This window comes from Oncorhynchus clarkii, chromosome 33 (genome assembly GCF_045791955.1).
Source record: "Oncorhynchus clarkii lewisi isolate Uvic-CL-2024 chromosome 33, UVic_Ocla_1.0, whole genome shotgun sequence".
Taxonomy (NCBI): domain Eukaryota; kingdom Metazoa; phylum Chordata; class Actinopteri; order Salmoniformes; family Salmonidae; genus Oncorhynchus; species Oncorhynchus clarkii.
Window position 1 is genome coordinate 28996982 of NC_092179.1, and position 27970 is coordinate 29024951.

The 27970-nt window shown below is 46.3% G+C and overlaps 2 protein-coding genes across 2 annotated transcripts in view; one reads left to right on the top strand and one right to left on the bottom strand.

The window, feature by feature from the left end:
* Window positions 1-319: 319 nt before the first annotated feature.
* Window positions 320-27970, top strand: part of LOC139392991 (protein NEL-like) — a 240905-nt gene continuing 213254 nt past the window's right edge. The window contains exon 1 of the mRNA XM_071141301.1: window positions 320-493. The gene's annotated coding sequence lies outside the window, so the exon portion shown is untranslated. The remainder of the gene's footprint in view (window positions 494-27970) is intronic.
* On the bottom strand, window positions 447-27084 carry LOC139392994 (NUAK family SNF1-like kinase 1). Its single transcript, XM_071141302.1, has 7 exons — window positions 26284-27084; window positions 17475-17595; window positions 14451-14602; window positions 11926-11991; window positions 11639-11758; window positions 8635-8767; window positions 447-6413 (listed from the first exon to the last, which is right to left on the bottom strand). Exons 1-7 carry the CDS (start codon window positions 26590-26592, stop codon window positions 5290-5292), a joined length of 2025 nt encoding a protein of 674 aa, XP_070997403.1. The 5' UTR covers window positions 26593-27084; the 3' UTR covers window positions 447-5289.

Consider the following 27970-nt stretch of genomic DNA (forward strand, 5'->3'; position numbering starts at 1 on the left):
TCCCTCCTGTGTTAAATGACATACTGTAGTCTCCACCTATTCCCTCCTGTGTTAAATTACATACTGTAGTCTCCACCTATTCCCTCCTGTGTTAAATTACATACTGTAGTCTACACCTATTCCCTCCTGTGTTAAATGACATACTGTAGTCTACACCTATTCCCTGCGGTGTTAAATACCCCTCCTTCTCCTTTATCTTCTCAACAACCTCAGCGAGAAATATGGACTGGTCTGGTCTGTGACATGTCTTCTTCCTGCTGGCTGTCAGAGAAAACAAAGCCTGCAGCTATAATACGGTTGTTTTGACAACTAGGTAGTGTAAGAGGAACATGGAGAACAAGGGACATGGAGTACTTATTTTCCTTTGCTGAGGGAGACTTTTACTAGAGTCAGCATGGGAAGACTTTAATAGACGCACGCAAGAACACACACCAGAGACGACAAGAGACTGAAATGGAGCTGTTTATTTGAGATGATTCAGAGAGAAGATATTGTGAGAATCTGTGGTTTCCTCACTCTCCTGACTACATACATGATTTCCACTGTAATACGTAGTAGAGAACAACGCTATTACACAATCTGAAACTGTTTTTATAAAAACCAGAACAGCACATCTGTGATGGTAACAAACAAAAGCACGATCCAGGTTGAACCATCTATAACCAGATAGTAACTATAGTAACAGTAATAACTTCACTATTAATAGACAGCAGCAAAATAAAGCTTAAATAACATTATAATACTTCATCATAAGATAATATCTAGTCAAGTTTTCCTATAGTTATATGACATATTGTAACAAACAGATGTAGGCTAACATCTGTTTTGTCTAGTTAGGCAGAGGGCAGCTTGGGGGCTCTTAGACCTGTTGAGACTTGATGGCACCCCTTTCTTTTCCATTACATTCTACATAGGTGTGTGTGTGTGTGTGTGTGTGTGTGTGTGTGTGTGTGTGTGCGTGCGTGTGTGTGTGTGTGTGTGTGTGTGTGTGCGTGCGTGCGTGCGTTCGCAGGCACGTGCATGTGTGTGTTTTCAGTCTTACGACTCCCAGAGAATCACTTGTGTTTACAACTTGTTCTTTACTGTTGTTGAACTTTAACCTCTTCAGTCCCTTATACACACACATACGCTAACCCTGTTTTCATAGGAGGCAGGTCCCCTTCCAGTTACTAAGGCAGACCTGGTACACATCCTCTGCCCATAAAATAAAACCATACAATGTTTCTATATTTTGGAAAAATCAAAAACAGAAGCATGATTAAAAACAAATACTATGAAAATACTAACATAGTATCATTTTTCAGCGCTGTAAAATCCAGTTACAAAATACAATTTCAGTCCATACAACACTTAACAAGACTGTTGGTTGTTATGGTAACACCCTGGGCCCTGAGCCATAAAGACCCCTGACCTTTCAGAATCATTCATTGGCTGATTTTGATTTATTTTGATGAGCTATCCGTTGGCGTATGTGACATTTCCACAGTGGGGCTCCATTGATTTCTCAACACTAATATGCTTCAGTCTGTTTGGGTTTCTCGGACACCACCCGATTGTTTAAATGTCTGGGCCTGTGTCCCAAATGGCAACCTATTTCCTATGTAGTGCACTCCTTTTCACAAAGGGCCCATAGAACTGCGTTCAAAAGTAACCAATAGGGTGCCATTTGGGACACAAACCCAGACATTTAAACAACCGTGTGGTGTTTGAGAAACCCAAACACACTGAAACATATAATTGCCTGGGTTATTTCTGTTCTAGAGTGGAACTGAAGGTTATGCCCTCTCACCAAGCCACGCTTCATAGAGCACATATAACTGGTCCAGCAGCACACAGGCTGTAGAGAGAGAAGGTCATCTATATGTAACACTCACAGTGAGCTAACACACTGCTGTTCTACCAAGGATGTATAGTACCAGCTACAGTGACTGTAATGACTTTCAGCTGCAATGGCTGTAATGACTTTCACCTACAGTGACTGTAATGACCTTCAGCTACAGTGACTGTAATGACTTTCAGCTACAGTGACTGTAATGACTTTCAGCTACAGTGACTGTAATGACTTTCAGCTACAGTGACTGTAATGACTTTCACCTACAGTGACTGTAATGACTTTCAGCTCCAGTGACTGTAATGACTTTCAGCTACAGTGACTGTAATGACTTTCACCTACAGTGACTGTAATGACTTTCAGCTACAGTGACTGTAATGACTTTCAGCTACAGTGACTGTAATGACTTTCAGCTACAGTGACTGTAATGACTTTCAGCTACAGTGACTGTAATGACTTTCAGCTACAGTGACTGTAATGACTTTCACCTACAGTGACTGTAATGACTTTCAGCTACAGTGACTGTAATGACTTTCAGCTACAGTGACTGTAATGACTTTCAGCTACATTGACTGTAATGACTTTCAGCTACAGTGACTGTAATGACTTTCAGCTACAGTGACTGTAATGACTTTCAGCTACAGTGACTGTAATGACTTTCAGCTACAGTGACTGTAATGACTTTCAGCTACAGTGACTGTAATGACTTTCAGCTACAGTGACTGTAATGACTTTCACCTACAGTGACTGTAATGACTTTCAGCTGAAATGTGTTGAACTGTGTATCTTCCCAACTTAAAGCTGAACTTATTCGGTCAGCTGAAACATAATTCCCTTCACCCTTCCAAACATTCTTTCCATTTTACCTTTTTCACTCAACCTTTCTCTCTCTCTCTACTCCCCCTTTCTTTTCCCAGCTACACTAAGCTACTATCGCTCTCTCTGTCTATCATCTCCTCTCTCTCTCTCTCTCTCAGCACTCTCTCAGCACTCTCTCTCTCTCTCTCAGCCCTCTCTCTCTCTCAGCCCTCTCAGCCCTCTCTCAGCCCTCTCTCTCTCTTTCTCTCTCTCTCAACCCCCTCTTTTCTCTCTCCACTCTCAGTCTTCAGTCTGGGGAGGAAGAGGTGTAACAGCCCTGGCCAGCACCCAACTTCCCTCCACAAACAAGACCTCTACAACCAACCCATTAACCCCTCCCACTAACTCACGTCTATCTACCCCTTGTTTTTTCAGTATTTCTCTTTCTAAAACAACGACAGTTCATTTACATATGGCCTACACATGAGCTAGTCCTGTAGACTGGAGGGCTTGTAGCCACAACTCTGTGAATCAACTTAAGTTTTGACTACAGGTCTCTACCCACCTTCTTCTGTTCTTTCAGTCGTTCTGTCTTTCAGTCCCATTTCTAAAACAACGACAGTTCTACTGTGAAACCAAATGGTTACGAACATGAACAAGTCCTAGTTGTTTCGACTTGGGAGACTGCGTGGTCACAGCTCTGTGAATCGCCTCCCTATAGTTGTGTCTCATGTGGTGAGTTTGGTTGGTTATCTATCTGTTCCTCCATAAACCTTCAGGAAATACAGTACATGATAACATAGCACTAATAAAGGCACTTCCTGTGGACGGCCCATACAGTAGACTTATATCAATACACACGGTTTGCTCTTCAACCTTCCCACTGTGATACTGAACAATAGATGTCCTGCTAGATTAGGACCAATATCAAGTATGGCATTCATGTCAATTCAATCAAGCAATACTATTATACAGTACCATTCCTTGAAGGGTACATACACCTCAGTACGTCTTGAAATTACCAAAACACACAGGCAATATATGTCTGTTTCAACAATATAAATAGATAACACACGGTTATCATTAGGTTGAGATAACATGAACAGTAGTCCTAACTGTCTATTACATTGAGATAACATGAACAGTAGTCCTAACTGTCTATTACATTGAGATAACATGAACAGTAGTCCTAACTGTCTGTTACATTGAGATAACATGAACAGTAGTCCTGACTGTCTACTACATTGAGATAACATGAACAGTAGTCCTAACTGTCCATTACATTGAGATAACATGAACAGTAGTCCTAACTGTCTGTTACATTGAGATAACATGAACAGTAGTCCTAACTGTCTGTTACATTGAGATAACATGAACAGTAGTCCTGACTGTCTGTTACATTGAGATAACATGAACAGTAGTCCTAACTGTCCATTACATTGAGATAACATGAACAGTAGTCCTAACTGTCTATTACATTGAGATAACATGAACAGTAGTCCTGACTGTCCATTACATTGAGATAACATGAACAGTAGTCCTGTGACTGTCCATTACATTGAGATAACATGAACAGTAGTCCTAACTGTCTGTTACATTGAGATAACATGAACAGTAGTCCTAACTGTCTATTACATTGAGATAACATGAACAGTAGTCCTAACTGTCTGTTACATTGAGATAACATGAACAGTAGTCCTAACTGTCTGTTACATTGAGATAACATGAACAGTAGTCCTAACTGTCTGTTACATTGAGATAACATGAACAGTAGTCCTAACTGTCTGTTACATTGAGATAACATGAACAGTAGTCCTAACTGTCTACTACATTGAGATAACATGAACAGTAGTCCTAACTGTCCATTACATTGAGATAACATGAACAGTAGTCCTGACTGTCTACTACATTGAGATAACATGAACAGTAGTCCTAACTGTCCATTACATTGAGATAACATGAACAGTAGTCCTGACTGTCCATTACATTGAGATAACATGAACAGTAGTCCTAACTGTCTGTTACATTGAGATAACATGAACAGTAGTCCTGACTGTCCATTACATTGAGATAACATGAACAGTAGTCCTAACTGTCTGTTACATTGAGATAACATGAACAGTAGTCCTAACTGTCCATTACATTGAGATAACATGAACAGTAGTCCTAACTGTCTGTTACATTGAGATAACATGAACAGTAGTCCTGACTGTCCATTACATTGAGATAACATGAACAGTAGTCCTAACTGTCTGTTACATTGAGATAACATGAACAGTAGTCCTGACTGTCTATTACATTGAGATAACATGAACAGTAGTCCTAACTGTCTATTACATTGAGATAACATGAACAGTAGTCCTGACTGTCTATTACATTGAGATAACATGAACAGTAGTCCTAACTGTCTACTACATTGAGCTTCACCACAGCATGGTTTGTGACTCTGAATGACATACAACACAATACTTATTTAGCTCTATTGAACATATAAAGATGTACAGCAGCACTGTCTCTGAGAGGGTAGATTCAGTACATTAAGGTGGCTGGGATGCCCAGTTCACAACACACCTGGCCAGTCCTAACCCAGAAATGAAGGTTCAAGTGTGTGTCTGTCCTTCCCATGTCCCTTCCCTTCCAAACTCCCAACTCTACCTCCTCTAGGTCAGATTGCTGCTGATGTCCAGGGTGTGTTGGTAGACCTGGGTCATATCATCCATGTCCCCTAGCAGAGAGAAGCTGCCGTCGTCACCAGGAGACCCTGGTGTCCCTCGGGTCCCCACCTTCCCCCCATGGAGGCCCCCTGCAGCCGTCTGGAGGCCCCGTCTGAAGCCTGCCAGCTGGAGTAGATCCTCAGCCGACATACAGGCCCTGACGTGTGGCTGCGGGGACGAGGGAGACCAATCCATTCCCATTAAGGGGGGAACACTGGAGAGACCCATCTCCTCACAGACAATACTGGAGGGTTTACTCTGGCTGCGAGAGAGGCCCGAGTCCCCCGGAGTCTCTCCGTGGTAGCTCATATTGGACAAGCCACTGTGGAAGGAAGTGGAGTTGCCGTACTTCCCATTACGCTTCAATATGCCCTTTCTCCCCATGGACCTCTTTGTTGGTGAGCTGGCGGGTGGGGCCATGGAGGTGCTGCCCCCTAGCAGTTCAGAGGACTCACTGCGCTCCGGGGAGGAGTAGTAGCCAGACTCCCGCTGCTGGTTGTTCTTCAGGATGCCCTTCTTGGGGAGGGTGGGCACCATCTTGGCCGGCGAGACCCCCAGGCGATCCTGATCATCGTCCTCTTCCTCATCCCTCTCGGGGCTGGAGAGCAGCTCCCTTCCCTCGTGGAAGTGCAGGGAGCGACTCAGCTCGATCTCCCCCAGGCTGTGGGACCTCTGCTCAGACACATGCATCTTCAGGATCCCCTTGGGTCTCTTCAGTCCTGGTTTGTCTTTGTCTTCCCACGCGGTGTGATGGTGGAGCGCTCCGCTATCATTCTCCTTCCTGGACTTCCTCAGGCGCTGGCGGCCAGCGTGGGGGGGTATGGCGGGGTGTTCCGAGCGGGGGGGCTTGACCGGGACCACCCTGGGTGACTCTGTGGTGCGGTTCTGCCAATCAATAAAGCGTGCTAGCGTTGGAGAAGAGATGCAGCCACTGTTGTCCTTCTGGACGTCACAGTCACACACAGTGGTCTTCCAGCCCCAATTGACCCACCAGTGGTTGGCGATGTCTTCCACCGTGGCTCGACGCTCAGGGTTAACCATCAACATCCAGCGGATCAGACCACGAGCATCTGGGAGAGAGTGGAAGGTGAGGCGGACAGAGACTTTAGCAGAAATCTATGGCATTATTTAACAGACCGAGAGAGAGAGGAGACAAACAGAGAGAGAGGAGACAGTTACAGAGAGAGGGAGGAGACAGTTACAGAGAGAGGGAGGAGACAGCTACAGAGAGAGAGAGAGAGAGAGAGAGAGAGAGAGAGAGGAGACAGCTACAGAGAGAGAGAGAGAGAGAGAGCGAGAGAGGAGACAGCTACAGAGAGAGAGAGAGAGCGAGAGAGGAGACAGCTACAGAGAGAGAGAGAGAGAGAGAGAGTGGAGACAGCTACAGAGAGAGAGAGAGGAGACAGCTACAGAGAGAGGAGACAGCTACAGAGAGAGAAGACAGCTACAGAGAGAGAGAGGGGAGACAGCTACAGAGAGAGAGAGGGGGGATACAGCTACAGAGTGAGAGGAGACAGCTACAGGGAGAGAGAGGAGACAAACAGAGAGAAAGGAGTCAGCTACAAAAAGAGAGAGGAGACAGCTACACAGAGAGAGAGAGGGGATAGCTAAAGAAAGAGAGAGAGGAGATAGCTAAAGAGAGAGAGAGGAGACCGCTACAGAGAGCGAGAGGAGACAGCTACAGAGAGAGAGAGAGAGAGAGAGAGGAGACAGCTACAGAGAGAGAGGGGAGACAGCTACAAAAAGAGAGGAGACAGCTACAGAGAGAGAGAGGTGAGAAAGCTACAAAAAGAAAGAGGAGACCGCGAGAGTGAGTGAGAGAGAGAGAGAGAGAGAGAGAGAGAGAGAGAGAGAGGAGATAGCTACAGAGCGAGACAGAGAGGAGACAGCTACAGAGAGAGAGAGAGGAGACAGTTACAGAGAGAGAATGAAAGAGGAGACAGCTACAGAGAGAGAGAGAGGAGACAGCTACAGAAAGAAAGAGGAGACAGCTACAGAGAGAGAGAGAAAGAGGAGACAGCTACAGAGAGCGAAAGAAAGAGGAGACGGCTACAGAGAGAAAGAAAGAGGAGACAGCTACAGAGAGAGAGAGAGGAGACAGCTACAGAGAGCGAGAGAGAGACAGCTACAGAGAGAGAGGGAAAGAGGAGACAGCTACAGAGAGAGAAAGAAGGAGGAGACAGCTACAGAGAGAGAGAGGGGAGACAGCTACAGAGAGAGAAAGAGGAGACAGCTACAGAGAGCGAAAGAAAGAGGAGATGGCTACAGAGAGAGAAAGAAAGAGGAGACAGCTACAGAAAGAGAGAGGAGACAGCTACAGAGAGCGAGAGAGAGAGGAGACAGCTACAGAGAGAGAGGGAAAGAGGAGACAGCTACAGAGAGAGAAAGAAAGAGGAGACAGCTACAGAGAGAGAGGGGAGACAGCTACAGAGAGAGAGAGGGGAGACAGCTACAGAGAGAGAGAGAGAGAGGAGATAGCTACAGAGCGAGACAGAGAGGAGACAGCTACAGAGAGAGAGAGAGGAGACAGTTACAGAGAGAGAATGAAAGAGGAGACAGCTACAGAGAGAGAGAGGAGACAGCTACAGAAAGAAAGAGGAGACAGCTACAGAGAGAGAGAGAAAGAGGAGACAGCTACAGAGAGCGAAAGAAAGAGGAGACGGCTACAGAGAGAAAGAAAGAGGAGACAGCTACAGAGAGAGAGAGAGGAGACAGCTACAGAGAGCGAGAGAGAGACAGCTACAGAGAGAGAGGGAAAGAGGAGACAGCTACAGAGAGAGAAAGAAGGAGGAGACAGCTACAGAGAGAGAGAGGGGAGACAGCTACAGAGAGAGAAAGAGGAGACAGCTACAGAGAGCGAAAGAAAGAGGAGATGGCTACAGAGAGAGAAAGAAAGAGGAGACAGCTACAGAAAGAGAGAGGAGACAGCTACAGAGAGCGAGAGAGAGAGGAGACAGCTACAGAGAGAGAGGGAAAGAGGAGACAGCTACAGAGAGAGAAAGAAAGAGGAGACAGCTACAGAGAGAGAGGGGAGACAGCTACAGAGAGAGAGAGGGGAGACAGCTACAGAGAGAGAGAGAGAGAGAGAGAGAGAGAGAGAGGGAGAGAGAGAGAGAGAGGAGACAGCTACACAGAGAGAGAGAGGAGACAGCTACAGAGAGAGAGAGAGAGAGAAAGAGGATACCGCTACAGAAAGAGAAAGAAAGAGAAGACAGCTACAGAGAGAGAGAGAGAGAAGACAGCTACAGCGTGAGAAAGAAAGAGGACACCGCAACAGAGTTAAACTAGTACCTGAGGACTGTGTAGGTTCCCTGTACTCTCCGTTGGTGATCTGGCGGATGAGTTTATTGTGGTCTTCCCCATCAAAGGGCATGGTCCCATAGACCAGGGTGTAGAGAAGCACTCCCAGGGCCCAACTGTCTACCTGGAAACACAACACACTGGTAGTTACAATACTGTCTACCTGGAAACACAACACACGGGTAGTTACAATACTGTCTACCTGGAAACACTACTGTCTACCCGGAAACACAACACACTGGTAGTTACAATACTGTCTACCTGGAAACACTACTGTCTACCTGGAAACACAACACACTGGTAGTTACAATACTGTCTACCTGGAAACACTACTGTCTACCCCGAAACACAACACACGGGTAGTTACAATACTGTCTACCTGGAAACACAACACACTGGTAGTTACAATACTGTCTACCTGGAAACACTACTGTCTACCCCGAAACACAACACACTGGTAGTTACAATACTGTCTACCTGGAAACACTACTGTCTACCTGGAAACACAACACACTGGTAGTTACAATACTGTCTACCTGGAAACACTACTGTCTACCCCGAAACACAACACACTGGTAGTTACAATACTGTCTACCTGGAAACACAACACACTGGTAGTTACAATACTGTCTACCTGGAAACACTACTGTCTACCCCGAAACACAACACACTGGTAGTTACAATACTGTCTACCTGGAAACACTACTGTCTACCTGGAAACACAACACACTGGTAGTTACAATACTGTCTACCTGGAAACACAACACACTGGTAGTTACAATACTGTCTACCTGGAAACACTACTGTCTACCCCGAAACACAACACACTGGTAGTTACAATACTGTCTACCTGGAAACACTACTGTCTACCTGGAAACACAACACACTGGTAGTTACAATACTGTCTACCTGGAAACACTACTGTCTACCCCGAAACACAACACACTGGTAGTTACAATACTGTCTACCTGGAAACACAACACACTGGTAGTTACAATACTGTCTACCTGGAAACACTACTGTCTACCCCGAAACACAACACACGGGTAGTTACAATACTGTCTACCTGGAAACACAACACACTGGTAGTTACAATACTGTCTACCTGGAAACACAACACACTGGTAGTTACAATACTGTCTACCTGGAAACACTACTGTCTACCCCGAAACACAACACACGGGTAGTTACAATACTGTCTACCTGGAAACACAACACGCTGGTAGTTACAATACTGTCTACCTGGAAACACAACACGCTGGTAGTTACAATACTGTCTACCTGGAAACACTACTGTCTACCTGGAAACACAACACGCTGGTAGTTACTATACTGTCTACCTGGAAACACAACACGCTGGTAGTTACAATACTGTCTACCTGGAAACACTACTGTCTACCTGGAACCACAACACGCTGGTAGTTACAATACTGTCTACCTGGAAACACTACTGTCTACCTGGAAACACAACACGCTGGTAGTTACAATACTGTCGACCTGGAAACACTACTGTCTACCTGGAAACACTACTGTCTACCTGGAAACACTACTGTCTACCTGGAAACACAACACGCTGGTAGTTACAATACTGTCGACCTGGAAACACTACTGTCTACCTGGAAACACTACTGTCTACCTGGAAACACTACTGTCTACCTGGAAACACAACACGCTGGTAGTTACAATAGTGTCCATAGCGTTCTTGTATGGTGGCCTCAGTAGCACACAGACCTCAAGGCTGCTGATTTACTACTGTTGGTTTGTCATGGTTATACTTCCTACTGTTTTCACACCCGTCTGCTGGCTAAGATAATGGTCCTTTAATGTGTTTTAACAGAAAGAATAACACGATTCTGTATCTTCTCCAAACACTCCGTTCTTTGCACACTGATTGCTGTTGTAAAAGCCATGTCAAGGTCTGTGACTTAAGTGATTGGGTTCTGTTCTGATGAGGTTGCCTTTGGCTCTGAGGTACAGTATAGACCGTAGGCTTCGGCTCAAATGGCAGCCTATTCCCTATGTAGTGACCAGGGCTCATAGAGAATATGGTTTCATTTGGGACACAGGCCGTGATCTCTGATTAGCTGAGATAATCTCCAGGAATCACAGTGTTCTGTAAACCACAGCTAGCTGGGAAACAATGGGGAAGTCTCTGGGGAAGTCTACTCCCCTGACTCCATAACCTCAGTGCGTGCGTGCGTGTATATAGAGCTGTGATTGTTGGCTTGGACTCTGTCGGTCTCGGCCTCTTTGACCAGCTGTGTCAAACCGAGGAAGGGCTTTTCTCAGGAAGCTAAAGGAGATGGGAGTAGAGGAGGGGTGACAGGGTCAGCTGGTGTAGGGGTCATTATGTCAGATTTACTGTAGGGTGGGAGAGGGGCGGCTCCTAATGCCTCATGAAATGATGGGACTCAGTGAAATCCTGGAGTCATAGTCATTCTGGGTCTATGTTTGGTAACATGTTGAGACTCCTTTCAGATGAGTGAGCTGACCTGGGCTGGCTGTTGGGGAAGTGTGTGTGTGTGTGTGTGTGTGTGTGTGTGTGTGTGTGTGTATATATATATATATATACACACACACACACACACACACACACACACACACACACACACACACACACACACACACACACACACACACACACACACACTATATATAGTGTGTATGTGTATATATGTGTATGTGTATATATATATATAAACAAACTTCCTCCAAGACAGGAACGGGTGTTCACTACCTTCACTTGTCAGCTTAAGGACAACCCAGATAGGGAATTTGTTCTGGGGATTTTCCACTGGTGAGAACCCGGGAGTTTAGATTTGTGTCTTATTTCCATGAGCCTCAGAGAGAGTATAATTTACAGCAGGATCAGTCCAGCAGGTCTGAAATAAGACTCTCTGGGTTTCAGAATGACACAGATCAGAAGTGAAGAGAAGGATTTCCCTTGTTCCCTGCCATGTGGGCTATTCGTGTCTTTGTGTGTGTGTGTGTGTACCTCTGGACCATGGTAGGGCCTGCCGTTGACGATCTCTGGTGAGGCGTACAGAGGGCTGCCACAGAACGTCTGAAGGAGCTTGTCTTTGTGGTAAAGGTTGGACAGACCAAAGTCAGCAATCTGGAGGAGAGAAGAGCATGACAATCAATGTTAAATGACCCTTGGATAAGACTCTCAGATCCCTGATTGCACCTGTAAAGAGACTGTTCCTATCGCTAAGATGCTGTGTTGAAATACAGCATATGAAAGACAAGAGATGGACATCTCTACGGGGTCTAAGGTCTTACCTTGATATTACAGTTTTCATCCAGCAGCACGTTTTCCAGTTTTAAATCCCTGTGCACCACTCCGTTCTACAAAGACATAACAGGACAAGTCTAATTAAACTGTGACCCATTTACACACACACACACACACATACACACACACACGGCCACGTACACACACACCTGCGCGCACACATACACACGCCCACGTACACACACACTATGTTTGGTGAGCTCATCTGCAACGGTTATTTTCAAGTGGCACATGTTCTATATAAATGTAGCATATTTAATTCATCTCAATGACAAAATGTATTCTTGTAAACATCTTGGGTGACACACTAAACAGCTGTTAAACATGTGGGACACAGGATCCGCATCTCAAACGCCACCCTATTCCCTACATAGTGCACTACGACCCAGGTCGTAATGAGTGCAGTAGTCAGTACATGTAGGGATAAGGGTGCCATTTGGAATTCAGCCAGTGACAGGAAGTGTGGTCATGGTTCAATATGAACCAGAATAACCACGTGAACAGTTTGACCATGCTCTGTGTGTTGATAATTCACTTAACCAGGGAAGGCAGATGTGCTCAAAGAAAGATGTGGCCGACCTCTCTCTCTCGCTTTTTTTCTCTCTCTCTCTCTCTCTCTCTCTCTGTCCCTCCCTCCCTCCCTCCCTCCCGCTCTCTCTCTCTCTCTCTCTCTCCGTCCGTCCGTCCCTCCCTCCCTCCCTCCCTCCCTCCCTCCCTCCCTCCCGCTCTCTCTCTCTCTCTCTCTCTCCGTCCGTCCCTCCCTCCCTCCCTCCCTCCCTCCCTCCCTCCCTCCCTCCCTCCCTCCCTCCCTCTCTCTCTCTCTCACCCTCCCTCCCTCCCTCCCTCCCTCCCTCCCTCCCTCCCTCCCTCCCTCTCTCTCGCCCTCCCTCTCTCCCTCTCTCTCTCTCTCCCTCCCTCCCTCCCTCTCTCTCGCCCTCCCTCGCTCCCTCCCTCCCTCCCTCCCTCCCTCCCTCCCTCCCTCCCTCTCGCCCTCCCTCCCTCTCTCTCTCTCTCTCTCTCTCTCTCTCTCTCTCTCTCTCTCTCTCTCTCCCTCCCTCCCTCCCTACCCGTCTCTCTATCTGTAGGGAGGAAGCAGGGGAAGTCTATACTCTGCCACACTTCCTTCCGTCTGTCACTGCAGCGCTGCCCTGTCCTAACCTACTGTATCTCTATGTCCGGCTCCTCCCTCCTCACCATGTCATGGTTGCCCCTGACAACTCCCTCACCAGGATGTCACGGTTGCCCCCCGACAACTCCCTCACCAGGATGTCATGGTTGCCCCCCGACAACTCCCTCACCAGGATGTCAGCAGCAGCTGTAGCCAGCCCTATCCGTCAGTCATCCTCTCCCAGCTGGCACCCTATTCCCTTTGCAGTGCACACTTGTTTTAACCAGGGCCCATGGTAGTGCACTATATTTGGGATGCACCCTCAGTCTCTCCCAGCTGGGGATATGACATCACTCCACCAGGACCTACAGTAATGACATCAGTCATAGCCACCAGCTGTAGGGACTGTGGAGGACAAAGGGCCAACACTCTCTCTGTCTCCCCAGGGAACAGCACTCAACCTGGAGGTGGAGAGGGCCTGAGGGAAGGGGAGGGTGGGTGATGGGCTGCTACATGGGCACAGAAGGGCAATTATGTGTCTTATTGTGTGAGCTAACTCTGGTCTGCTGTAGGGTACTGTACTCTGGTCTGCTGTAGGGTACTGTACTCTGGTCTGCTGTAGGGTACTGTACTCTGGTCTGCTGTAGGGTACTGTACTCTGGTCTGCTGTAGGGTACTGTACTCTGGTCTGCTGTAGTGTAATGTACTCTGGTCTGCTGTAGGGTACTGTACTCTGGTCTGCTGTAGGGTAATGTACTCTGGTCTGCTGTAGGGTAATGTACTCTGGTCTGCTGTAGTGTACTGTACTCTGGTCTGCTGTAGGGTAATGTACTCTGGTCTGCTGTAGGGTACTGTTCTCTGGTCTGCTGTAGGGTAATGTACTCTAGTCTGCTGTAGGGTACTGTACTTTGGTCTGCTGTAGTGTACTGTACTCTGGTCTGCTGTAGGGTACTGTACTCTGGTCTGCTGTAGTGTAATGTACTCTGGTCTGCTGTAGGGTAATGTACTCTGGTCTGCTGTAGGGTAATGTACTCTGGTCTGCTGTAGGGTACTGTACTTTGGTCTGCTGTAGTGTACTGTACTCTGGTCTGCTGTAGGGTACTGTACTCTGGTCTGCTGTAGGGTACTGTACTCTGGTCTGCTGTAGGGTAATGTACTCTGGTCTGCTGTAGGGTACTGTACTTTGGTCTGCTGTAGTGTACTGTACTCTGGTCTGCTGTAGGGTACTGTACTCTGGTCTGCTGTAGTGTACTGTACTCTGGTCTGCTGTAGGGTACTGTACTCTGGTCTGCTGTAGGGTACTGTACTCTGGTCTGCTGTAGGGTACTGTACCCTTTAACTCTGGTCCTAGCCTTTACCATACAGAAGAGAGTAAAAGTGACCTCAGATCAGCGTATCTCTTACCTTGTGACAGTGGTGCACGGCGGAAACAATCTGCCTGAAGAAGTGTCGTGTCTCTCTCTCGCTCAGCCGCCGTCGCTCGCTGATGTAATCATACAACTCTCCCTTACTGGCGTACTCCATCACGATCACTATCTTGTCCTTGTTCTCAAACACTGGACACAAGGACATACACAGAGGACAACGTCAGGATGGGAGGAGTTTGAAATCAGCAAACCCATCTCAGCTTGCATCCCAAATAGCCCTCTATTTCCAGATATAGTGAACACTACTTTTGACCAGGGCCCACCGGGTCCACAGTTTCAACAATGGGGCCCTTTGGAGTAAATCCAGAATACAGAGAGACATACTGTCGCCAATTTAGCACGACTGGGGATCTTCCTTCTGTGCTTCAACGGCGAGGTCACTGATACTGTTCACATTGTTGTGTTATACTGCTGTTAACTGTTTAGAATAGGGACACTGTTCTACCCTGATATAGTTGAGGACTGTGATATCTGAGTCATGTCCTCACCCAGGACAGTTGGTAGAAGTCATGTTGGTAGACCTTCTGGTGAGAACAGTGATGGTGTGTGTGTGTGTGTGTGTGTGTGTGTGTGTGTGTGTGTGTGTGTGTGTGTGTGTGTGTGTGTGTGTGTGTTGGTTCTTCCATCCTGTGTGCGTACGGCAAGTGTCAGTATTATGTAAGATCACTAAACGAGAGAGTGGTCAGTGTATCACACACCTCTAACCCTGTTAATGGACCCTGTATGTCACTCTCACCTCTTCTCCTCTCTCTCTCTCTCTCTCTCTCTCTCCTCTTTTCCTCTCTCTGTCTCTCTCTCTCTCTATCTCTCTGTCTCTCTCTCTCTCTCCATTTGTCTCTCTCCCCTCACTCTCTCGCTCTCTCACCTCTTCTCCTCTCTCGCTCTCTGTCTCTCACCTCTTCACCTCTTTCTCGCTGTCTCTCTCAATTATTCTCCTCGCTCTCTCACCTCTTTTCCTCTCTCTCTCTCTCTCTCCTCTTTTCCTCTCTCTGTCTCTCTCTCTCTCTCTATCTCTCTGTCTCTCTCTCTCTCTCTATCTATCTGTCTCTCTCTCTCTCTCCATTTGTCTCTCTCTCCCTCTCTCTCCTCTTCTCCCCTCACTCTCTCGCTCTCTCACCTCTTCTCCTATCTCGCTCTCTGTCTCTCACCTCTTCACCTCTTTCTCGCTGTCTCTCTCAATTCTTCTCCTCGCTCTCTCACCTCTTTTCCTCTCTCTCTCTCTCTCTCACACTCTCTCTCTCTCTCTCACTCTCACTGTCTCTCTCTGTCTCTCTCTCTCTCTGTCATCTTCTGTCTCTCTCTCCCCCCTCTCTCCTCTCCCGGATCCTGAACTCTTTCCATTGTGCCTGACCTGGAGCTAAGCGACAGTAGCCTGTCAGTCGATAGTAGGCTGTCAGAGGACCTGTCTATTCTCCTTCTACACTACATGGCTCTGCACAATAACAACACTGACTCAGGTCCAGAGCTCCTTGAAAATCTCCACGGACCAACCACTGTAGACCATTTTTGTGATAAAATAAAGGGTATTTATATTGGTCAGGTGACAACTTTATTCATCATTTATCATGTTTGTGTTAGACAGTATTTTGACATCTAAGGAAGGATCCCTACAGTGCTGGTTGTGGGCTGGCTAGCCGGGACTGGACCTGAACTTTCTCTGACTCCTGGCCACTTAATCTGCTGCTGTTGCTGTGAAACCAGAAAACTACAGGGGGCTGGTTCCACTGTGTGTATGTGTGTGTGTGTGTATATGTGTGTGTGTGTGTGTGTGTGTGTGTGTGTGTGTGTGTGGCCTTCAGTCTGCCTGCTAGCTGTGACCTATGGCAGTCCTCTTCAGTCACTCCTCAGTGTAATTACCTAGCTAGTTCAGTTCATCCCTATTAAATACAGGCTAGTGGACTCTGAGAGGTGGGCCCTCTCCCCTCTGGTCTAAACATAGAGACTAATGAATGAGAACGGTCAGGCCCCAAAATACTGGGGGTCCAAAGACATCCTCTCTCTCCGTCCTCTTCTCTCTCTCTCTCTCTCTCTCTCTCTCCCTCCTCCTCTCTTTGTCCTCTCTCTCTCTTCGTCCTCTCTCTCTCTTCTCTTCTCTCTCTCTCTCTATCCCTCCTCTCTCTCTCCCTTCTCTCCCCTCTCTTTCTCTCTCCCTCCTCCTGCTCTCTCTCTTATTCGGGTGACACCGGGGCGAGGCTGTATAAACTTTATAAAGTGTGTGTCTATAGGTTTCTAGGGCTTTCTGGGCTCGGTCCAAACCACAACAATAAACACATGTAGTAATCATCCTTTAAAGACTCTGTTGTATAGTTGATGACAGATACTGTGCAGAACACAGAGATGGTACTGCTGGCTGCCCTCACAGAACCTTTGTGGTTTCACAATGAGAGACACACACCAGCAAGGCAACGAGACACTGACGGCCTTCACACCCAAATATACTCAAATATTCAAATTATCCAGACAGATGTAGTTAAAATACAAATAACAGTCTATGTTATTACATAATGTGTTGCTATTTGAGTGTTATTTGGGTTTGTTTTGGGTTACACTTGGTCTCTCAGTCATGTGTGTTCCCTGTTCCTACGTAAGCAGCCAACATCATAGTAAACATCCACAGATGTTGCACTTGGCGATAGTGGAGACAGAGGGATGAGGAATCTTCAGTGGAATCTGCCCAATGTTCCCTTCTGATTCGCTGTACAGTGCAGTATGTGTAAAGGCAAACAAATGAACACACTCACTGCTCGCGCTCCCTCTCTCTCTCTCTCCCTTTCTCTCTCTCTCTCTCTCCCTTTCTCTCTCTCTCTCTCTCTCGCCCTTTCTCTCTCTCTCTCTCTCTCTCTCTCTCTCTCTCTCCCTCTCCCCCTCTCTCTCTCTGTCTCTCTCTCTCTGTCTCTCTCTCTCTCTCTGTCTGTCTCTCTCTCTCCCCCCCATCTCTCTCTCTCTCTGTCTCTCTCTCTCTCTCTCTTTCTCCCCATCTCTCTCTCTCTCTCAGACCTACCTTCGTAGATGGAGATGATGTGAGGGTGTTTGAGGGAGGACATGATCTCGATCTCTCTGCGGATGTGAACCATGTCCTGATCATCCTTGATCTTCTCCTTCCTGATGGACTTAATGGCCACCTGGCAGAAGAGAGAGAGAGAACATCACATCATCACACACTGACGGCAGATCACACACAGGTCACACAACAGAAGCGTGATCAGTGATTAGAGCGTGACTGCAGATTACTTCACACACACAGTTATCTGAGTCCACTGTGAACATGTTGTATTGGAGTGACCCTTGTATTTTGACTGGACCTGATGACATTCACAGACGTTATCGTCTGTCACGGGAGACTAACAGATGATCCATACTGGATCAATACAACAGCTCAGCGTTTAGTAGAACTGTCTCTGGCTTATCTTGCCCTGTGTCAGTGAGGTCAGAGGTCAGAGGGGCAGCATGGTTCAGGTCTTCAACAGAGTATTATAAACCCCTGTGTCAGTGAGGTCAGAGGGCAGCATGGTGCAGGTCTCAGGTCTTCAACAGAGTATTATAAACCCCTGTGTCAGTGAGGTCAGAGAGGCAGCATGGTGCAGGTCTCAGGTCTTCAACAGAGTATTATAAACCCCTGTGTCAGTGAGGTCAGAGGGGCAGCATGGTTCAGGTCTTCAACAGAGTATTATAAACCCCTGTGTCAGTGAGGTCAGAGGGGCAGCATGGTGCAGGTCTCAGGTCTTCAACAGAGTATTATAAACCCCTGTGTCAGTGAGGTCAGAGGTCAGAGAGGCAGCATGGTGCAGGTCTCAGGTCTTCAACAGAGTATTATAAACCCCTGTGTCAGTGAGGTCAGAGAGGCAGCATGGTGCAGGTCTCAGGTCTTCAACAGAGTATTATAAACCCCTGTGTCAGTGAGGTCAGAGGGGCAGCATGGTTCAGGTCTTCAACAGAGTATTATAAACCCCTGTGTCAGTGAGGTCAGAGAAGCAGCATGGTGCAGGTCTCAGGTCTTCAACAGAGTATTATAAACCCCTGTGTCAGTGAGGTCAGAGGTCAGAGGGCAGCATGGTGCGGGTCTCAGGTCTTTAACAGAGTATTATAAACCCCTGTGTCAGTGAGGTCAGAGGTCAGCATGGTGCAGGTCTCAGGTCTTCAACAGAGTATTATAAACCCCTGTGTCAGTGAGAACAGAGGTCAGAGAGGCAGCATGGTGCAGGTCTCAGGTCTTCAACAGAGTATTATAAACCCCTCTGTCAGTGAGGTCAGAGGTCAGAGAGGCAGCATGGTGCAGGTCTCAGGTCTTCAACAGAGTATTATTCTCCATTACCAGTCTCATGGCTCTCCACTGATACAGCGGCTATAGGAAGAGATGAATTTACAGTTATCTGAGTCCACTGTGAACATGTTGTATTGGAGTGACCCTTGTATTTTGACTGGACCTGATGACATTCACAGACGTTATCGTCTGTCACGGGAGACTAACAGATGATCCATACTGGATCAATACAACAGCTCAGCGTTTAGTAGAACTGTCTCTGGCTTATCTTGCCCTGTGTCAGTGAGGTCAGAGGTCAGAGAGGCAGCATGGTTCAGGTCTTCAACAGAGTATTATAAACCCCTGTGTCAGTGAGGTCAGAGGGCAGCATGGTGCAGGTCTCAGGTCTTCAACAGAGTATTATAAACCCCTGTGTCAGTGAGGTCAGAGAGGCAGCATGGTGCAGGTCTCAGGTCTTCAACAGAGTATTATAAACCCCTGTGTCAGTGAGGTCAGAGGGGCAGCATGGTGCAGGTCTCAGGTCTTCAACAGAGTATTATAAACCTCTGTGTCAGTGAGGTCAGAGGTCAGAGAGGCAGCATGGTGCAGGTCTCAGGTCTTCAACAGAGTATTATAAACCCCTGTGTCAGTGAGGTCAGAGGTCAGAGAGGCAGCATGGTGCGGGTCTCAGGTCTTCAACAGAGTATTATAAACCCCTGTGTCAGTGAGGTCAGAGGTCAGAGAGGCAGCATGGTGCAGGTCTCAGGTCTTCAACAGAGTATTATTCTCCATTACCAGTCTCATGGCTCTCCACTGATACAGCGGCTGTAGGAAGAGATGAATTTACAGTAACAGTAATACTGTCTCATTGTTAATCTGTGTGGTATATTCTTACTTATGTGTGGTCATTTCACTTTTATACTTATGTTTATTGTTTCAGGTCTTGTAAGAGTCGTAAAACTTGTCCAGTCCCTTGCGAGAGGAAATAAATACTATTTTGCTCTTATGTGCTCATAAACTTTTGATTGTTCTAGGTCTCACAATAAAGCTCATGAGCAGTGTCCCATCCTCTGGTAGTGGAAAATAACCTGGCTGTGTCTCTAACTGGGCCAAGACCCTCAAGAATATCTCTCTCTCTCAGAGGATGAGGAGGAGAGGATGGATGGTGAAGTTTTACACAACCTTGAAGAGAGAAACTAGGTTTATGGAAGGACACGCAGCCAGCCCACTGGAGACAACAGATGGTAAATGAGGTTAGATACAAATAGATGTTCCATTTTTACACAGCTCTGTGTGTGTGTGTGTGTGTGTGTGTGTGTGTGTGTGTGTGTGTGTGTGTGTGTGTGTGTGTGTGTGTGTGTGTGTGTGTGTGTGTGTGTGTGTGTGTGTGTGTGTGTGTGTGTGTGTGTGTGTGTGCGGCCTCAATGAGGAATCAGGTGTTATGTTGTGTACTGTTGAGGGTACTGGAGGACTGGAGTTGGGAACCTCTGCTCTACAGTATCTCAGACAGACCATGCTGGTTCCACACGGCAAACTCATAATGAACACAGTGGGATGACATTAGCCTTGTTAAATGGGACAGGAAATATCCCCAGCACAGTGGTTATGTAGACCCTATCCCTGAGACTGCTTTAAGGTCATTTGCGGGGTTCGCCATAGCAGTGGGCTCAATTGACGGGTTGTGCTTCTCTCTCTCTGTGTGTGTGTGTGTGTGTGTGTGTGTGTGTGTGTGTGTGTGTGTGTGGGTTAGGGTTAGGTGGGGGTTAAGGCTTAATAGGCAAAATAGAAAGGATTAGGAATACAGGAAGTGGGTTATGAGTCAGCCGACAGGGACAGGAAGTTCCAGTGAGATGTACTTCCTTATCCCCTGCGTCACTCATGGCACCATATCCTCCTTCACTCCTTTTTAGGGAGAAGAGTTTAATCACACCTTTGACAAAACATGTGTCACAAATAGCACCCTATTCCCTATTTAGTGCACTACTTTACACCAGAGCTAGTCAAACGTAGTACACTATATAGGGAATAGGGTGCCATATGGGATGCAGTCAAGTGAAGTGAAATATTCCCCCCTTTCCAGAAGACATAGTGGCAGGCTGGCAGAAGCAGTATCAGAACATTATGTAACACATCTGATAAGACTCTATTACATCATATGATATTAGTATTGGTAATGTCCTGTATGTGGTACCTTGGATTTACACTTTCCTAACAGAGTGACGTCTGCCTCTAGACTCAACATGGTTTAAAAACAATGGTGCCTTGGATGTCTACAAACCATGTGTTATAGTTACAAATCATGTGTTATGGTTAAGTGTCCAACTTAAATATTATTAGTGTTTTAAATGGGTTATGAACGGAGTGTAGAATGTGGGTACAGTTGAATATTATTAGTGTTTTTTTAATGGGTTATGAACGGAGTGTAGAATGTGGGTACAGTTGAATATTATTAGTGTTTTTTTAATGGGTTATGAACGGAGTGTAGAATGTGGGTACAGTTGAATATTATTAGTGTTTTAAATGGGTTATGAACAGAGTGTAGAATGTGGGTACAGTTGAATATTATTAGTGTTTTAAATGGGTTATGAACGGAGTGTAGAATGTGGGTACAGTTGAATATTATTAGTGTTTTTAATGGGTTATGAACGGAGTGTAGAATGTGGGTACAGTTGAATATTACTAGTGTTTTTTAATGGGTTATGAACGGAGTGTAGAATGTGGGTACAGTTGAATATTATTAGTGTTTTTTAATGGGTTATGAACGGAGCGTAGAATGTGGGTACAGTTTAATATTATTTGTGTTTTTTAATGGGTTATGAACGGAGTGTAGAATGTGGGTACAGTTGAATATTATTAGTGTTTTTAATGGGTTATGAACGGAGTGTAGAATGTGGGTACAGTTGAATATTATTAGTGTTTTTTAATGGGTTATGAACGGAGCGTAGAATGTGGGTACAGTTGAATATTATTAGTGTTTTTAATGGGTTATGAACAGAGCGTAGAATGTGGGTACAGTTTAATATTATTAGTGTTTTTTAATGGGTTATGAACGGAGTGTAGAATGTGGGTACAGTTGAATATTATTAGTGTTTTTAATGGGTTATGAACGGAGTGTAGAATGTGGGTACAGTTGCGTATTATAAGTTAATAAAGGCAAAACAGAGAACAGAACTATATTGAATAGGTTCTAAGTCCTTCCTTAATTACAGTCCAAATCTAGTTTCCGTCCCGAATGGCACCCTATTCCCTACATAGTGCACTACTTTGGACCGAAGGGTGCCATTTGGGATGCATATCTGAACTCGTGAATAGTCTATTGTGGTGATAGTGAATGGTGATCCCTGCCTACTGTACAGCTGGGTAGACAGGACGGACACACCCTTACCCCTCCAGCCCAGGGTTATGGATCGTTAGTCACAACCACCATTTGGGCCATACAACAGCTGGCTGACTGGGCTAAGTGGGGGGGCGGGGCGGGGTGTGTGTCTGTGTGTCTGTGTGTGTGTGTGTCTGTGTGTGTCTGCGTGCATGCGTGTGTGTGTGTGAGGGGGTGTGCGTGTTCTTGCGTGCATGCGTGCGTGTGTGAGGGGGTGTGCGTGTTCTTGCGTGCGTGCGTGAGGGGGTGTGCGTGTTCTTGCGTGCATGCTCGTTTGTTCATGTGTGCTCTTTAGCCTCGGGCTATAAGAGAAGAAGAAGAGCTGTCACAGATACAGACCAGGGCTTTGTCTGTGGTAGGAACCAGGTGTGTTGGTTTACAAGCAGGCTGTTTGATGAAGAAATTAGGGAAAGGCTGTGCCCTGCATCAGTGCAGTGGAGTGGAAAGGAGGCTCACCATAGCAGGTGCTGCTATTCACAGCATGGTCATTAGAGATGATGGTAAACACAGGGTTGATGAGAGGAGAGATGCTACTGGGGGGTTATTGTGATGTACACACCAGACTAACCCAGCTGGAGAGATGCTACTGGGGGGTTTATTGTGATGTACACACCAGACTAACCCAGCTGGAGAGGAGAGATGCTACTGGGGGGGTTTATTGTGATGTACACACCAGACTAACCCAGCTGGAGAGGAGAGATGCTACTGGTGGTTTTATTGTGATGTACACACCAGACTAACCCAGCTGGAGAGATGCTACTGGGGGGTTTATTGTGATGTACACACCAGACTAACCCAGCTGGAGAGGAGAGATGCTACTGGGGGGTTATTGTGATGTACACACCAGACTAACCCAGCTGGAGAGATGCTACTGGGGGGTTTATTGTGATGTACACACCAGACTAACCCAGCTGGAGAGGAGAGATGCTACTGGGGGTTTATTGTGATGTACACACCAGACTAACCCAGCTGGAGAGATGCTACTGGGGGTTTATTGTGATGTACACACCAGACTAACCCAGCTGGAGAGATGCTACTGGGGGGTTTATTGTGATGTACACACCAGACTAACCCAGCTGGAGAGATGCTACTGGGGGGTTTATTGTGATGTACACACCAGACTAACCCAGCTGGAGAGGAGAGATGCTACTGGTGGTTTTATTGTGATGTACACACCAGACTAACCCAGCTGGAGAGGAGAGATGCTACTGGTGGTTTTATTGTGATGTACACACCAGACTAACCCAGCTGGAGAGGAGAGATGCTACTGGGGGGTTTATTTTGATGTACACACCAGACTAGCCCAGCTGGAGAGATGCTACTGGTGGTTTTATTGTGATGTACACACCAGACTAACCCAGCTAGAGAGATGCTACTGGTGGTTTTATTGTGATGTACACATCAGACTAACCCAGCTGGAGAGATGCTACTGGTGGTTTTATTGTGATGTACACACCAGACTAACCCAGCTGGAGAGGAGAGATGCTACTGGGGGGTTTATTGTGATGTACACACCAGACTAACCCAGCTGGAGAGATGCTACTGGTGGTTTTATTGTGATGTACACACCAGACTAACCCAGCTGGAGAGATGCTACTGGTGGTTTTATTGTGATGTACACACCAGACTAACCCAGCTGGAGAGATGCTACTGGTGGTTTTATTGTGATGTACACACCAGACTAACCCAGCTGGAGAGGAGAGATGCTACTGGTGGTTTTATTGTGACGTACACACCAGACTAACCCAGCATGGAGAGGAGAGATGCTACTGGTGGTTTTATTGTGATGTACACACTAGACTAACCCAGCTGGAGAGGAGAGATGCTACTGGTGGTTTTATTGTGATGTACACACCAGACTAACCCAGCATGGAGAGGAGAGATGCTACTGGTGGTTTTATTGTGATGTATACACCAGACTAACCCAGCGGGAGAGATGCTACTGGTGGTTTTATTGTGATGTACACACCAGACTAACCCAGCTTGGAGAGTAGACATGCTACTGGTGGGTTTATTGTGAAGTATACACCAGACTAGCCCAGCTGGTACAACCCCCCCCCCCCCCCTTATCTCTGTCTCTCTCTCCTTAGACCTGTCCCCTGACAGGTCAACATAGAAGTGTTCCCTTCCTGCTGCTTGGCTGACCCTATCAACCTGCTCCTCTCACTGCTTTCATAACATTACCAGACTAGACCAGACCAGGCCAGGGAAAGCTGCATAATTACATAACATTCAATCTAAAGGCTCTCTCAACCCTCCACCATATGACTGTGTCTTATGTCTCTAGTGGGGAAAAAGGTTCAGGGTGGGTACACAAATGTTCAGTCAGATAGACACAACAGATTAGACACACGGCGACTCAACCGTGTGCATCATAATTCACTGACTCAAAGTCCCACTGAATGTTATTTTACGGTAGCAGCCAGGAGACTGAATGCTCTTTTACGGTAGCAGCCAGGAGACTGAATGTTATTTTACGGTAGCAGCCAGGAGACTGAATGCTCTTTTACGGTAGCAGCCAGGAGACTGAATGCTCTTTTACGGTAGCAGCCAGGAGACTGAATGTTATTTTATGGTAGCAGCCAGGAGACTGAATGCTCTTTTACGGTAGCAGCCAGGAGACTGAATGCTCTTTTACGGTAGCAGCCAGGAGACTGAATGCTCTTTTACGGTAGCAGCCAGGAGACTGACTACTCTTGTATGGTAGCAGCCAGGAGACTGAATGCTCTTTTACGGTAGCAGCCAGGAGACTGAATACTCTTGTATAGTAGCAGCCAGGAGACTGAATACTTGTGTATGGTAGCAGCCAGGAGACTGTACTCTAGGCTGGTGGTTTTATAGCAGCTAATCTCAATGAGTCACCCCGGCCTAAAAATCCCATCCAGACTTCTGTTTGTATTGTCTGTGTGAGTGTGTGTTCAGTCACTGGCTCATCCTTTCTTTCCCTGTCTAGTAAGCAGGGTGTCCTGAAGCAGGCATGTCTCCAGACCTCTTAGACATGGACAGGGAGGCATTTCTATGCCTGACAGAGCCCCCACACAGAAGGGTAATGTTTAGGAGGCTCTGTGGTGTCTTCTCTTCCTGGCTATACAGGATAACCAGTGAGAATGTAGCCTCCTCCTCCTCCCCCCCCCCCCCCCCATCTCTCTCTCTCTCCACTGTTCATACAGTTTGAAGTCATTAGGTACCTCATCAATACAGCGACCAAGTGAGAAGCTCTCGTCGTGTATGTGTGTATGTATGTATATATATGTGGGCTTGTGTTTTGTGTGTGTGTGCACCCCACACGTAACCCCTCCAAGAGCCTCTGCTTCCTTCACACCTAGGTGTTAGTCAGAACGAGGAGACACACACAGCAGACTGTCTACTTTCCTCCTGCATACCTCACACTTGGAAAGTTCTAGTTGCCCAGCCAGGGGGTGACCAGAGGTCAAATAATACCCTCAGTATCTCCCTCCCCCTCCCACTGTCTCTTCACACAGTACAGAGGTTGAGTAACCCACTAGACCTATTTTAGTACTAGTCAACAAAATACCTGAAATATCTCTATAATTCACATGTCATGGCTACAGGGAAGGTGGTTCAAGGTGCATTATTAAATGGATTTGTCAGTTCACGTTCAGTGGAACAAAACTTAAATTTTTACTTGTACATCTCAGCTCATCAAAACTCACAAGTTTAAAGACAACAGAATTAGACAAGAGACTCATTCTTCTGAGGTCTGGTAAACACTGAAAACACATGTTATAGATGGAAACTAAATGTAGCTACATGGGCCTTTAAAACGGACTAAAAATGTACTTTTAAACTGACCTTTGACTCATCTTGTATAAGCAGTGTGACCTCTGAGACAATACAACTGATCTTGTCTCCTGAAGCCACGTGTGTAATTATGGCCATAAAACAACATTAAATGAGCTTATTGCTTAATTTAAATTGGAAAGCTGAAATCCCACGTGGCCTCATCAGGGAATTCAAGGGATTTCTGATTGACACGCCATGAACATAGGAGTGTTTATGAATATTTATCAAAGAAACACCAACACATCACACTATATTTAGTTGCCAGACGCTGCTTTTTGATGTTCTTACATCACGACCTTCATTATAATCCTGTTATTCACTTGTTGTAACACACCAAGTTCCAACTGTCACACTCGTTTCATTGGCGGTTAGTCGTCGTCTAAAACTCACCACTTTGCCGGATTGTCTCTCGATGGCTTTCTTCACTTTGCCGTATGTCCCTTTCCCCAGTGTCTCCAGCAGTTCGTAGCGGTGCTTCAGGTTGTGCTTGTGGTGATGTTTCTTCACGCTAGAGTTAGACCATCTCCCGTCATCCAGGATCGAGATGTCACCAAGGTAGTCGACAGGTAAAGGTCTGTCCCCCCAAATCTGCACATCGCTCTGTCCTACCTCAGTCCCAGCGCTGGACGTGGACACATTGGACACGTTAGATGCCGTGGACACATTGGATAGCCGACGAGCTTTTGAAGCAGTTTCCATCAGGATAACTAATAAAGTGTCAATATGATCAAATCCGAGTGGACCTAAAGACGGCTAACCGCGCTTTAATGTATGTGTCCTTGGAAATACACCTCTAAATACATACAAATATTTGTGTTTTGATGAAAAGTAAATGATTCAATTATTGGAGCAAAATCTCTTATTCCTCAATTGTAAAGACGTTGTTGCTACTGTGCTCCGTTCTCGTCGCTCCCTTATGGTAATCCAGTTGATGCTCTAATGGTAGCAAAATGAGATCAACCGGGCGTTTTGGAATTGTTGGATACAGCTTCGCATTCATTCTCTATCAGAACCATGTGAGTAATTGCTCTCTCCGATGTTGCGCTTGTCTTGAGAGCGACGATCAGCGCCTAGGTCATAGCTGTGGATGCGATGTATTCGAGTGTGACACACAAAGCTGTTCGGGTTTGTACCATTCTCATCGGCTCTCTTTCATACGCCCTCTTCTCCCTTTCGCTGTTTCTTTTTGTCAGAGAGAGGTGTAAGGAGCTGGAGCCAGTAGCGGCAGGCGGGGGGGTGGGGTCTAGAGCCCTACTGTCCCCTTTCCATGATTGCCTTTTGTGTATGTTATTAGAGAGAGAGACATGGGCTAACAGCAAGTATTGTGCACTGCGCTGGCTTGGCCTGTTGAAAGAACAAGCAAACTTGGAGCAAAAGACAATTTTAGAAAAGTATGAATGTCTTACTAGACATGCTCTTGCTTTGATAAAGGGGTATATTAGTCAATTCTCTGTAGAATTCTCGAGTAAATGTATTCCAACCTTGTGATGAGGCGACCTTGGTTTGTTCTATAGCTCTGTAGCAGGCGATGTGTGTAATTACTTAACATTGTGACACTCCTCTTGAACATGGTGTGCCTATGAGTGCTCAGACTACCTAATAGTAAACCAGGACCTCCTGTAGTCCCTAGGGAAATGATTTACACCAGCCCACTGATAGGATCCATGTTAGTGTGTGAGATCCACTTGACTGGCCTGCTAGCCTTAGCCAATGTAATGTTGTTATAGTAAGATGTCATACAGACAGACATCTCTTCGGCAGAGGGACACTGATAGGATCCACGTTAGTGTGTTAGATCCACTTGACTGGCCAGCTACCCTTAGCCAATGTAATGTTGTTATAGTAAGATGTCATACAGACATCTCTTCGGCAGAGGGACACTGATGCACCAACATGGGGTTAGCTTTATTTATTCATTAGTATAGTAGCCTGTATGTATAGAATGATATGTCCTCCTTCGGAGAGCATTTAAAGGACTAATGCAGCCGTTTTTATCTTAATATCAAATCATTTCTGGGTTACAATTCAGTACCTTACTGTGATTTTGCCAATTTTAAATGAAAACAAATAAGTAACA